This window comes from Salvia hispanica, chromosome 6 (genome assembly GCF_023119035.1).
Source record: "Salvia hispanica cultivar TCC Black 2014 chromosome 6, UniMelb_Shisp_WGS_1.0, whole genome shotgun sequence".
NCBI lineage: Eukaryota > Viridiplantae > Streptophyta > Magnoliopsida > Lamiales > Lamiaceae > Salvia > Salvia hispanica.
Window position 1 is genome coordinate 14,004,888 of NC_062970.1, and position 13,056 is coordinate 14,017,943.

The 13,056-nt window shown below is 37.4% G+C and overlaps 2 protein-coding genes across 2 annotated transcripts; one reads left to right on the forward strand and one right to left on the reverse strand.

The window, feature by feature from the left end:
- Window positions 1–491: 491 nt before the first annotated feature.
- On the forward strand, window positions 492–5,156 carry LOC125192327 (polyadenylate-binding protein 2-like). The gene is made up of 9 exons (XM_048089869.1): window positions 492–988; window positions 1,652–1,770; window positions 2,138–2,794; window positions 2,898–2,975; window positions 3,063–3,152; window positions 3,844–3,978; window positions 4,186–4,359; window positions 4,437–4,640; window positions 4,721–5,156. The coding sequence occupies exons 1-9, from the start codon at window positions 730–732 to the stop codon at window positions 4,955–4,957; spliced, it is 1,953 nt and encodes a 650-aa protein (XP_047945826.1). The 5' UTR covers window positions 492–729; the 3' UTR covers window positions 4,958–5,156.
- A 4,941-nt stretch (window positions 5,157–10,097) lies between these two features.
- Window positions 10,098–11,899, reverse strand: LOC125194753 (ferruginol synthase-like). Its single transcript, XM_048092983.1, is given in 3 exon segments — window positions 10,098–10,743; window positions 11,050–11,146; window positions 11,148–11,899. Coding segments are annotated over 3 exon segments (1,449 nt in total). The 3' UTR covers window positions 10,098–10,143.
- Window positions 11,900–13,056: the final 1,157 nt, after the last annotated feature.

The window sequence follows — 13,056 nt, forward strand, 5'->3', positions numbered from 1 at the left end:
TTTTAGTGTTGCTGACGTGGCAGGGAGAGAATGGCTGGCCTATGCGGCGGTGCGGATGCTTTCTAAAACCCGTCTGTGGAAACAAATGGGACTCTTATGTTTTGACGGAGGGAGTAGCGTTCTTGTGAGTCGTACATAGTTGGTCGTATTAAGACTTTTTAGTCTTGTCATCGACAAAGTTGAGTCATTTCCTTTTTTAACAAAAGACAAAACATCTAATCACTTTTACTTTATTTCATTATTTACTTTACTCTCTCTTATCTTTCCTACTTTTTTTCATCTCTTCTATTTATTTAATATAAATTCTTAATCTCCATACCAAAAAGTTTTGTCTCAATTTTTATGGGAGGGAGGGAGTAATTTATTTTCAGGTAAATACCGCAATTTTCTCAAGTGGAAAATATGACGACGTCACACACTTCATCAGATTCAACGGCTGCGATTTCGTCACTTTCCTTCAACTAGGGTTCCTTTCGTATTTATACGTCACAGTTTACTGTTTAAACCGAGTGCGGTGCAGATCATTGCCCTCCCAAAAAACACCAAAAATTTTCTCTCTCTAAAGCTTTCTATTCTATCCCAAATTATCCCCAATTTTACCTACCCGAAACCCAAAAAAAGTTACCTGTTTTTCACTCCCAGCCTTTGCTTTTTTCTCTGTCAATTCTCTCGAATTAATAACGACGAGAAGTATAAAGTAAAATCGATAATCTACCTGAAATTCAAGTAATGGCGCAGGTGCAACATCCGAATTCGGCAGCGCCGACCCCCAATGGAGTCGCGGCGGCGTCTGGTGGTACCGCCCCGGAAGGACAGTTTCAGGCGACATCTCTCTATGTCGGGGACTTGGATTTCAACGTAACGGACTCGCAGCTTTACGATCTGTTCAATTCGGTTGGGCAGGTTGTTTCGGTTAGGGTTTGCCGCGATACTGGCTCTCACCGCAGTCTTGGCTATGGTTATGTCAACTATAGCAACCCCCAGGATGGTTAGCATTTCCGAATTCTTTTTTATTTGTATCATCAATTGCTTAGTTTTGGTTTCTTTCTTTGCATGCACACACCCGTACCTGCTTCAGTAAGCAAGGTTGTGATGCTTTTGATTATGATTAATTGAATGAAATTCAAACTCAAATGCATTAATAGAATGACAGTATGTGTTGTTAATTTTGAGAGAACAGCTTGGTAATTGGAATGTAGATGGTGTATTCGTAATACAAAATTACAAATGAATAGTGTCAATGTGATAAGGTCCAAGACTTGTGTGGCAACTCTATTCTTATTTGTAATACTCCATAACTCATCGCTTTTGAATATTGCTGAATTAATGCTGCATAAAATGCTTAAGCTTTATATGCTCGTTTTGGCTTTTATTGGAAGATAGTGATGACTTTCAACAATGATAATAGATTCTCTCTTTGTTGTTTCATTGCCATGTCGAATAGCTTGTAGGATGTATGTGGACCATAATTTTGCAGGTTTCTTTCATTTGTTTGGTTACCAAGAAGTTTCATTTTCTATCATTTTGCTCTCATTACTTTAAAGATCAGATAATTTTTTTCCTATGCTTTCTGCGCTACTCTTTTCTACCTAGACAAAAGGCTGCGATTGAACATTGTCTAATTGTAATATTTTGTCAACCATGGTAACAGCTGCAAGAGCTTTGGAATTATTGAACTTCACCCCTCTCAATAGCAAGCCAATCCGCGTCATGTATTCTCACCGAGACCCAAGTGTTAGAAAAAGTGGAATGGCCAATATCTTTATCAAGGTAATTGTCCAGTCTTGTTCAGTCACATTGTGATTGGTTTGTCTCCTTCATTAATATAGCCTCTGTTTCTAGTCTTTGTTTTAAGAGGATCTGATGAGTGGCTCTATCATACCTGATTATTCTCTGTTAACTGCATCTTTTATAGTTGACCTTAGATCTTATTTTTTGCTATTATGATAATGACTATGTGGTGCACAGAATTTCTACCAATCTAACAATTATGTTGACATGGAGAAGTCCACTGCTGTTTCATTCCTTAGTTGTCATTGGGTTATCTGCATATCTGATGTTTTAATATTTAAGCTGTTTTTTATTGGTTTTTCACCAATATTTTTTTATGTACATGCTAATGAACACTCTTTTGCAGAATTTGGACAAATCCATTGATAACAAAGCACTGCATGACACTTTCTCTAGTTTTGGGAACATCCTTTCGTGCAAGATAGCAACAGACACCCATGGTCAATCTAAGGGTTATGGATTTGTGCAATTTGATACTGAAGAAGCCGCACAAAGTGCTATCGATAAGTTAAATGGTATGCTCATAAATGATAAGCAAGTCTATGTTGGGCATTTCCAACGTAAGCAAGAGAGGACTACTACCCAGGAAAATGCCAAGTTCAACAACGTGTTTGTGAAAAATCTAGCTGAGTCCGCTACAGATGATGATCTAAAAACAACTTTTGGTGAATACGGTGTAATCACTAGTGCAGTAGTGATGAGGGATGCTGATGGAAAGTCGAGATGTTTTGGATTTGTCAATTTTGAGCAGGCTGATGATGCTGCCAAGGCTGTTGAAGCTCTTAATGGAAAGAAATTTGATGACAAGGAATGGTATGTTGGGAAAGCCCAGAAGAAGTCGGAGAGAGAGCAGGAACTTAAAAGTCGGTTTGAGCAGACTACCAGAGAAACTGTTGACAAATTTCCTGGAGTTAATTTATATGTTAAAAACATAGATGATAGCATTGATGATGACAAACTGAGAGAACTATTTTCAGGTTTTGGTACCATCACCTCTTGTAAGGTATTAAACATTCATTATTTACAGGGGATACAAATAACATATTTTTTTTCACCTTGTGATACCTATTTTATCCTATTACTGAGTGATTATGATTTGGGTGCAGGTTATGCGTGATCCTAGTGGGATAAGCAGAGGTTCTGGATTTGTTGCCTTTTCAACACCAGAAGAAGCTTCCCGAGCTGTAAGTTAATACTGTTGTGATGAGTTTTTAGATGAATTCTTAATATGTTGTGCTGGAACTAATTATTTATTGGTTTTTTATTGTTAGCTTGCTGAAATGAATGGGAAAATTTTAATTAGCAAGCCTCTTTATGTTGCCTTGGCACAGCGCAAGGAAGACAGGAGAGCCAAATTACAGGTACGGGATTTTTATTTTTCAAGAAAGACAGGAGAGCCAAATTACCTGCCTTGTAGATGGACCTCTAAGTGCCTATTTGATTTCTATTACAGTAAAATATTATTGCCATTGCAGATACTTCATACTCATGCTGATTTTGTCACAGATAGTGTATCTTATTATGCTGTAGACTTGCTGTTGAAAACTGTAGTCTGCTATGAGTCGTCTTAGATATAACCCTATGCTTTGCTTGTTTCTACTATTCATTTTCAGTACTTAAAATTGTCACCCAGACTACATTCTGTTAGATTATTTGATTGGCTAGATTTATATCCTAAGCAATTTTACAATGCTGGATAATGATGAAATGTACAGTAGGACATGGGGGCTTGGTCTTGTGCTAATCTGACTATGAAGTCACAATTTCTTCCGATCAGAATATAATTAGGATTTGTCAACATACTTATTCCTCTACTGAGCTGTTTTTTTAATCTCCAAGTTCATATAAAGTTAAAACACGTGCTCACAAACATCCAAGCCAGGGTATACCTGCCCTCTGTTAACTATTTTTGAATTATTTGCTCAGATCTAGTTTTGAAACCTTGTCAATATACTACAATTGATTCTTAGTGTTTGCATATATGCTTCAAGTTTTCTCATATAATGACTTCATCATTTGTTCTGAAAACTGTGTTATGTGACTTATGTCTAGGCCCAATATTTGCAAATGAGGCCTGTAGCAATGCCACCTTCTATGGCTCCTCGTATGCCTATGTATGCTCCTGGTGCACCTGGTATGGGGCAGCAGCTATTTTATGGGCAAGCCCCTGCTATTATTCCTCCTCAGGTGACATTCTCCGAGTTTGTTATGTTCTATATGTATTTTTAGCTGTGAAATTTTCATTTTATAATTGAACAGGGTGCAATTTTGGTAAGTAGTTTTTCAGTGTAATCATCCTTTTATATTATTTGAAGCCACATGCTGTATTCGATATGCATCATCTGTTGTTTGCTATCATCATTTGATAATTCTAATATTTGCAAAATGGTTTAGGCTGGCTTTGGTTATCAGCAGCAGCTTGTTCCTGGACTACGTCCTGGGGGTGCTCCCGTGCCATATTCCTTTGTGCCACTAGTCCAACAGGGTCAGCAGGGCCAACGACCAGGTGGCAGACGAGGAGGTCCAGGGCAACAAAATCAGCAACCTGTGCCAATGATGCAACAGCAGGTTCTACTCAACTTACTAAAGTTTTTAATCATGTGTGATTAAGTATTTTGCTGATCTTGATGTATTATTTTGTTCAGATGATACCAAGGGCAAGGATGTATAGGTACCCTGCTGGTCGTAATGTGCCAGATGCACCCATTCCTGGTGTTGCTGGTGGAGTGCTTCCTGTTCCATATGACATGGCTGGCATACTTCCTCGCGATGCTGCTATTCCACAGCCTATACCAATTTCTGCTTTGGCTTCTTCCCTTGCAAATGCAACACCTGAACAACAGAGGACGGTAAGCAGTTTGCCCATAGTGTACAAATTGTATTTGTTTCTTATCTTGTATAGTGTATATAATGTTCATAGTCTTAACAGATGTTGGGTGAGAACTTGTACCCACTTGTTGATCAACTTGAGCACGAGCATGCTGCGAAGGTTACAGGGATGCTTCTGGAGATGGACAAGACCGAGGTTCTTCATTTGCTTGAGTCGCCTGATGCTTTGAAATCAAAGGTCTCCGAGGCAATGGATGTCCTGAGGAATGTTCAGCAGGCTGGCGGCCCTGCCGACCAACTTGCTTCATTGTCGCTCAACGACAACCTTGTTTCTTAAAAATGATGGTCTGAACCAACGTTTTGCTAGTGAAGGGTTTTAAAATCTAGGATTTTTGGATTTGTGATACTTTGCCTTTTGGTTTCCGATTCCTTTTCTATAACTTAAAATAATCTGTTCTGGGATTTAATTAGGTTATTTGGAAGTTGAATTTTAGTGTGATTGCACTTTTCTATCTAGTCGCACTTAATTCTTATTATTTTTGCCTTTTAATTTTATTGTTATCCACTTATTTGGATTTGAGACGTACACATATGTTGGCTTGTCACGTTTCTTGTTTCACTACTCTACGTTATTAGTTATTACTCCCTCCGTCCCCCAGAATTTGTCACCGTTTGACTCGGCACGAATTTTAAGAATGTACTCCTCCGTCTCAAGGTATTAGACCAACTTTCCTTTTTGGGATGTCCCAACATATTAGACTCATTTCCTTTTTTAGCAAAAAGCATCTATCTTATTTTATTCTCCACCTACTTTTTTCTCTCTTCTCTCCCCTACTTTTTCCCTCTCTCATACTTTACTCTCTCCACTTTAATTATTTAAATATCAATTCCTTAAATCATGTGCCCAAAAGAAGTGAGTCTAATACTCCGGGACGGAGGGAGTAATAGAAAGTGAGTTGAAAAAGTTAGTGGCATGTGAGTCCTAAGTTTTATACTAATAAAATGTGAGTGAGAATGAGTTAGTGGAATATGGGGTCCATTACTAAAAATAGTAAAAGTGAAATGTGACAAATTTTAGGAAAGAAACAAAAAAGGAAATACGTGACAAATTTTCAGGGACGGAAGAAGTACTATCAAACTATTATCAATTTATATCTCCTAATGTTGGTAAGATTAAACAAATTAAAGTATGATTCATAGGCATAATGTAAAAGACTAATGTTCAATAGTTTGCATTTTAATAAGAAGAATTAAAATAACAAAATCATATTACATGGCGAATAAACAAGCGTTCAATAGCATCCAAAAGAATTGGTTCACCATCCCATCTACAACTCCATCTGTACAATGTTGGTAAGATTAAACAAATTAAAGTATGATTCATAGGCATAATGTAAAAGACTAATGTTCAATAGTTTGCATTTTAATAAGAAGAATTAAAATAACAAAATCATATTACATGGCGAATAAACAAGCGTTCAATAGCATCCAAAAGAATTGGTTCACCATCCCATCTACAACTCCATCTGTACAAGAGTGAGCCAACTCATTAACAGTAAACTGGAATAGCCTTGAGGGGGACTGCCTTATGCAACGCCATTCCAAACTCCTTCGTCGTGTCACTAACAATATATGTTGTGCGAAGAAATAATATAAATCAAGATAATTATATGCATTTAAAGTTTTAACAATATATGTTGTGCGAAGAAATAATAATATAAATCAAGATAATTATATGCATTTAAAGTTTTAAGATATTTTTTAAAAGTTGATTAAAACCAATTTAATGTTAATTGACATTAATATCCTAATTGGTTTTAAAATCTAGGATTTTTGGATTTGTGATACTTTGCCTTTTGGTTTCCGATTCCTTTTCTGGATTTAACTTAAAATAGTCGGTTCTGGGATTTAATTAGGTTATTTTGGAAGTTGAATTTTAATGTGATTGTACTTTTTATTGGTCGCACTGAACTCTTATTATTTTTGCCTTTTTTTATTATTTTATTATTATTATTTGAGAGGTCCACATATGTCTTGTCAGGATTGTCGGCGTTGTGATAGGGACTCCGAGCTGCCGCCAGAAGTAGAAGTCGAGTCACCGAAGATGCCATGACTTGCCGTCCAAGACTATTATGTTTTCTTATTTTATTTCCCTTATTTTATTGCACTATTTTGCCTTATTTTGTTATATTATTTTGGCACGTATCTTGCAATATCTTGCAAGATATTATTAGAGTCTATGGTTATGCATTCTATAAATACTAGAACTCCACAGATTATTATTATTGAGAATTAAGAAATAAAATACTTCTTTTCTCATTCTTGTTCCAAAACCCTAGAACTTCAACTAGGGAATTATCGATTTCTTTCGGTTCAATCTTCGCGTGCTCTACAAATCGCTCGATAGGGAACTTAAACCCTATCACGTTGACAGTATTAGTTTGAATTATTTTTGCCTTTTTTATTATTTTATTATTATTATTATTATTTGAGAGGTCCACATATGTCTTGCCAGGATTGTCGGCGTTGATAGTATTAGTTTGATATGGTCCGCTTTGGATCAAGTTCACACGGATTTATTTTTGAGTCACTCCGAAAAAACCTTAAACTAATCAGGGTTGTATAGAAATTATATATACATTCCAACTTTCCTTAGATTTCGATGTGGGATAGATTTGTACTCAACAGTCGGTCTGTCACGTTTCTTGTTTCCCTACTCTACGTTATTACTATCAAACTATTATGAATTTTTATCTCCTAATGATGGTAATAATAATAAAAAAAAATTAAAGTATGATTCATGATATTGTCAAGATCTTGGCATTAGATTTTAAACGTGATACAATGATCTTCCAACAAGAAACGTAGAGTAGTGAATGATCTTGTCACTTTTTACACTATCACGTTTCTTGCTGCCAAACTTTTTTTACTCCGTCAAACATAAAATGTTTTTAACTTTTCCCTTGACGTTTTTGTCATTAAAGTTAATTAACTACTCCCCCGTCTGTCTTAATTCTATTTAGTTTCCCTTTACATTTCGTCTATCAATACTTGTCACACTTATTTTTATTAATAGACCTCAAATACCACTAATTCATCATCTTACAATTATTATTCTTTATGTCCCAACAAAATTGAGTAATTTTCTTTTATGATAAAAAACAAAATATTCCATCACTCTTACTATATTCTATCATTTAATTTACTCTCTCTTCATTTCTCTTACTCTTCAACGCAATTTCTTATTTTTCGTGACAAAAAGTTTTAACTCAATTTAGTTGGAATGAAGGAAGTACTATAAAACTAATACTCTCTCTGTCTTTGAAAAGTATGAAACTTAGTTCGACACGAGTTTCAATGTATGATTGGTAAAGCAAGAGAGCGCGAGATAAAAGGTAATGTAAGTAGTGTTAGGCCATCCGCATCCATGTCTCTTATCCGTCACTTAACCGTCTCATCTCTTCACTATTCATGGGCCCCACTGTACTTTTCACCCCATCTCTTAACTGAGAGACAACACTTGCATCCCTCCATTTCTTAACCATCTCATCCCTTATCTATTCATTCGATTTCATTTTTTATTTTTATTTCCAACAAATTCAATTAATAAAAACACATTTTATTAAATAAAAAAAATTACACCCTCCGTCCACGATTAAGAGTCCCATTTCTAAATGGCGCGGGTTTTAAGAAATGTTAAGAAAAGTGGGTGGAAGAAAGTTAGTGGAATAGGGGTCCCACTTGTATATATTAGTTTTAAATGATATGTGAGTGGAATGAGTTAGTGGAATGTGGGGTCTCTTTACCATTTATGGTAATTATGAACCGGGACTCTTATTCGTGGACGAACCAAAATGAAAAAACGGGACTCTTATTCATGGACGGAGGGAGTACAATTTAAAATCCTAAAAACAATAAAATAGAACACATAAATTAAAATCTTTAAAAAAAATAAAAAAGACATAAGTAGGTATCTTCCCATACCGGGTTCTCACAGAAGTAATCGCGTACCAACCTCGCGGCGGCTTCCTCCCGGTTACGATGGATGTATTTTCAGGGTCGTTTTTGACGCACCGCGACTTCTTCCTCCCTACGCCAATCTTCTTCTAGCGATTCTTCCATTATTTGATGCATTTGCTCAAATGGATCCATGAATGGATTAAAATTTGGGAAAAAAAATAATGTTTTGAGACGAAGAATGTAGAGTGTTTGAGTGAGAATATAGAGTTTTTTTACGGTAACCCGGACCCGATGAGAAAAATTATTGCTAATTGACCGAAGTGGGAAGCAAAAATATTCTGATAAAGACGTTCCTTGTAATATTATCATGACTTTCATAATTTGTTGGAATGATTTGATATTTATAGAAGTGATTGGAGGATTAAAAATTATAGAAAAAAAAATTAAAAATTTGAAAAAAACGGCTATAAACGGCTAGTATATTTTTGGGATTTTTTTTTAATTTTCAAATTTTCCATGTATTTAAAAAAAAAACAAAAAAAAAATATTTTCAACGGATATAAATGACGCCCACTCGCGGGCCGGCGAGTGGGCATCACGCACGAATTGGAGCACGCCATGTCGCCAAGGCGTGTGGCGAGCTGTCTCGCGAGACGCCTCTCCCAGACGAGCATCGCGACGAGATGGGGATGAGACAACATCGAGATACGCGATGCGGATTGCCTTAGTGGTGAGTGAGTTACACATCGTTAGTAATGTAGTTTAATGCTATTAGTTGTAAATAAAATGATGTCTATGAGTAATAGAAAGTTCGTATTTTTCATGGACATACTAGCAAAGAAATAATTCATAGTACTTTTCAGGGATGGAGGAAGTATATAAAAATATGACCCACATTCTATTAATTTTTTCCACCCACTTTCAATTATATACATCCTCCGTCCCATAAAAGATAGTCTCATTTTTCTTTTTAATTTGTCACACTCACATTTTCATTTTTAGATATAGTGCTCTCTCAAAATAATATAAATATTATATTTTCTCTTTTCATCTAATACACAAAACAAAACATCTTAAATTATTATATTGTTCCATAAGTGTGATATCTTTTATGGGACAAAAGGAGTATTTCTTAAAATCTGTACTAGATCAAAATGTGATGTTTATTGTCATACGGAGGGAGTACAATTCAGGCTCCTTAGAGCATGCGTAGTGACATGCTAATTAAAAGAGTGAGGTCAATAAATTATCCAATTTTCATGCACTAGATCGATCTACTGCAATTGCAACCAATTCCTATCACATATTGGCACACTGCATGTGGATCTATACATCCCTTCTTTTTGGACATGAAATGCATCATCCAACCTCATTAAATCTAACAAACTTAAGTGGATGTTCGTTGAATTATAAACAAACCAAACAAAATTTTTATTTAAATTGGGATGGAGATACAACACATGACCAAGATCTCATCCAAATTTATTTTTATAAAAGTAGGGATGGAGATACGACACACCAGATCACATCCAAAATTTTAAAGTAAAAGAAGAGGTCCAGAATTCAGAAACAACAAAATGGAATGGCCTTGAGAGGAACTGCCTTGTGCAATGTCATTCCGAACTCCTCCGTGGTGTCATATGTCACCCCTCCATCCATTTCCCATTCAAAATTGTGAAGTATAGAGCCCAACAGAAGAGACAACATTCTATCAGCCAAAGGCAAACCTGGGCACATTCTTCTCCCCGACCCAAATGGAATAAACTCGAAATCTTGGCCCTGGAACCCCATATTGTTATTTAAGAATCTTTCAGGTTCAAACAAACTAGGGTTGGGCCAGATGCTCGAATCTCTACCTATAGCCCAAGCGTTGACGAATACCTGGGAGTGTTGGGGAATTATGTAATCCCCAATCTTGACCTCACGATCCACCTGTCGAGGAACTAGAAACGGAACGGGAGGATGGAGCCGTAAGGTCTCTTTGATCAGTGCCTGCAAGTATGGGAGTCTTGATATATGTGATTCTTCAACTTGCTTCATCTCTCCAATCACACTTTTCAGCTCATTCTTTGCATTATTCATCTTCTCCGGATTAGCTAGCAGTTCTGTCATTGCCCATTCCACTGTGCTTTGAGTTGTGTCTGTTCCTCCCAGAAATAAGTCCTATATAAATTGTGCAACCATGTAAGTTTTTAGAATATGCTCCCTCCGTTCCTTGTTAATAGAAGCATTTCTTTTCGACATAGAGTTTAAGAATAGTGTGTTAGATAGATGGTAAAATAAGTAAGAGAAATAAAGTAAGAGAGTTGGAGAGAGAATAATGTAAAAAGGAGAGTTACTTTTTGGCAAAAATAGAAATGACTCAATTAATTTAGAACGTTCCAAAATAGAAAAGTAACTCTATTAGTATGGAATGGAGGGAGTATAATATTGAAACAAATGTTAGAGAGAGGGAGAGAGAAGTATCACCAAAAACAGATGTTGAATGTCCTTGAAGCTAAATTCATACTCATCAGATCCATCCATGAGATCGAAAAGCACAGCCAATAAATCATTCTTCCTCTCCAAACCTCTCTTCAACTATCCCTCCCAAAACACCAAGCAATCTCCCAAAGTAAAACTCCAACCTCTTCTTGATCCTCTGCGGATCCAACCACTTGAGAAACGGGAAAAAGTCGGCCACATTCGGAGTCCCCAAAGCCATCATCACGCCCTCGACCGTCTCCTTCAGCTGCTGCGTCGCGCCGGATTCAAACTCAATCAAATCCACAGAGAAAATAGTCGCGCTCATAAGATTAAACGACGTCACAAACGCCGCCTGCCCCAAATCCACGGCCCGCCCGCTCTCGCTGCACTTGCGCAAGTAATCTATCAGCCTCTGGACCTTCTCGCGCCGGACTCCCGCGCCGCCGCCGAGGCGCCGTGCCGAGAACATCTGCTCTCTGTACAGCTTTCGCAGTTTTCTCCACCTCTCTCCAACCGGTATGAGTGGGAGTGAAATCTTGTCGAAGCCGTGGGCTTCGGATGCCGCTGGGATGGTGCGGCCGGAGAAGGCTAGGTCGTGCTCTTGCAGCACCAGTCTGGCGGAATCCGGCGACGATATGACGACGGTGTGGATGCTACCGAGCTTGAGAGACATCACAGGGCCGTAGGTTTTGGAGAGGTCGGCGAGAGACTTGTGCGGGTTCCGCCCTAGCTGGAGGATGTTTCCGACGATCGGAAACGGGTATGGCCCCGGTGGAAGGTTCCGGCTGCGGCGGCGGAAATGAGACCATGCCAAAATCGATACAATTATTGCGATCAAGAGTGAGAGAGCCATTTTAGCCAATTCTGTGATAGGAGAGAAAACCTTTGTTACTTCGTAATAAAGTCCTTACATGTGTTACTTAAATAACGAAGTCTTTTGAGTGTGTTTCAGTGTTTTCAATGTTTATTTTTGCTAATTGATTTATTTTTGTTGTTTTAATGTTTGATAAATATTACTCCATCCGTCCCATCACAAGTGATCAACTTTTCATTTTGAGTTGTCCCACCACGAGTGATCAATTTTCTTTTTTAGCTAAAAAAAACTTCAACATCTCTTACTTTATTACTCAATGTAGTTGGAATGAAGGGAGTACTATAAAACTAATACTCTCTCTGTCTTTGAAAATTATGAACACTTAGTTCGACACGAGTTTCAATATATAATTGGAAAAGTAAGAGAGCGTGAGATAAAAGGTTGAGTAAGTAGTGTTAGACCATCCGTATCCATGTCTTTTATCGTCTCATCTCTTCACTATTCATGGGCCCCACTGTACTTTTCACCCCATCTCTTAACTAAGAGACAACACCTGCATCCCTCCATCTCTTAACCATCTCATCCCTTAACTATTCATTCAATTTCATTTTTTATTTTTATTTCCAACAAATTCAATTAATAAAAACACACTTTATTAAATTAAAAAAAATTACAATTTAAAATCCTTAAAAAAAAGAACATAATTTAAAATACTAGAAATTAAAAATTGCACACTTAAATTCAAAATCTCAAAACTCAAATCATAAAAAAATGAAGGCAAAGAAGCAGAAGGAGTTCTCTAGTGACGATCATCTAACGATTGCCAAATTTTGCCCAAATGTGCTCCATTAGATCCTCCTGGAGTTGGGCGTGGGCGGTAGAATCACGTGTCTTTGCCCAAACACATAACCGCTCTTGCAAAGACGGATGCACTCCACTGCGAGGCGGACTACTTGCAGTAGAGCTTCCTGGGGTTTCAATGAACCAATTTTCCGCCTCAGGTCCTTCGTCGGCGACAATCATGTTGTGCAAGATTATGCACGTATACATAATGTCGACCATATTCGCCATAAACCACGTACGAGCTGGGGCTTTGATAATGTTGAATCGAGCTTGGAGAACCCCGAACGCTCTATCACATCCTTGCGAGCAGCCTCTTGCTTCTGCGCAAAAAGAGCATGTTTTTTGTTCATCGG

What these genes read in the sequence shown, in the direction of transcription:
- LOC125192327 (XM_048089869.1), top strand. Translation starts at nt 730, where the DNA reads ATGGCGCAGGTGCAACATCCGAATTCGGCAGCGCCGACCCCCAATGGA. An exon ending in TGGCCAATATCTTTATCAAG is followed by an intron (nt 1,771 to 2,137) that starts GTAATTGTCCAG and finishes ACTCTTTTGCAG; the next exon opens with AATTTGGACAAATCCATTGA. An exon ending in CACCTGAACAACAGAGGACG is followed by an intron (nt 4,641 to 4,720) that starts GTAAGCAGTTTG and finishes TAGTCTTAACAG; the next exon opens with ATGTTGGGTGAGAACTTGTA.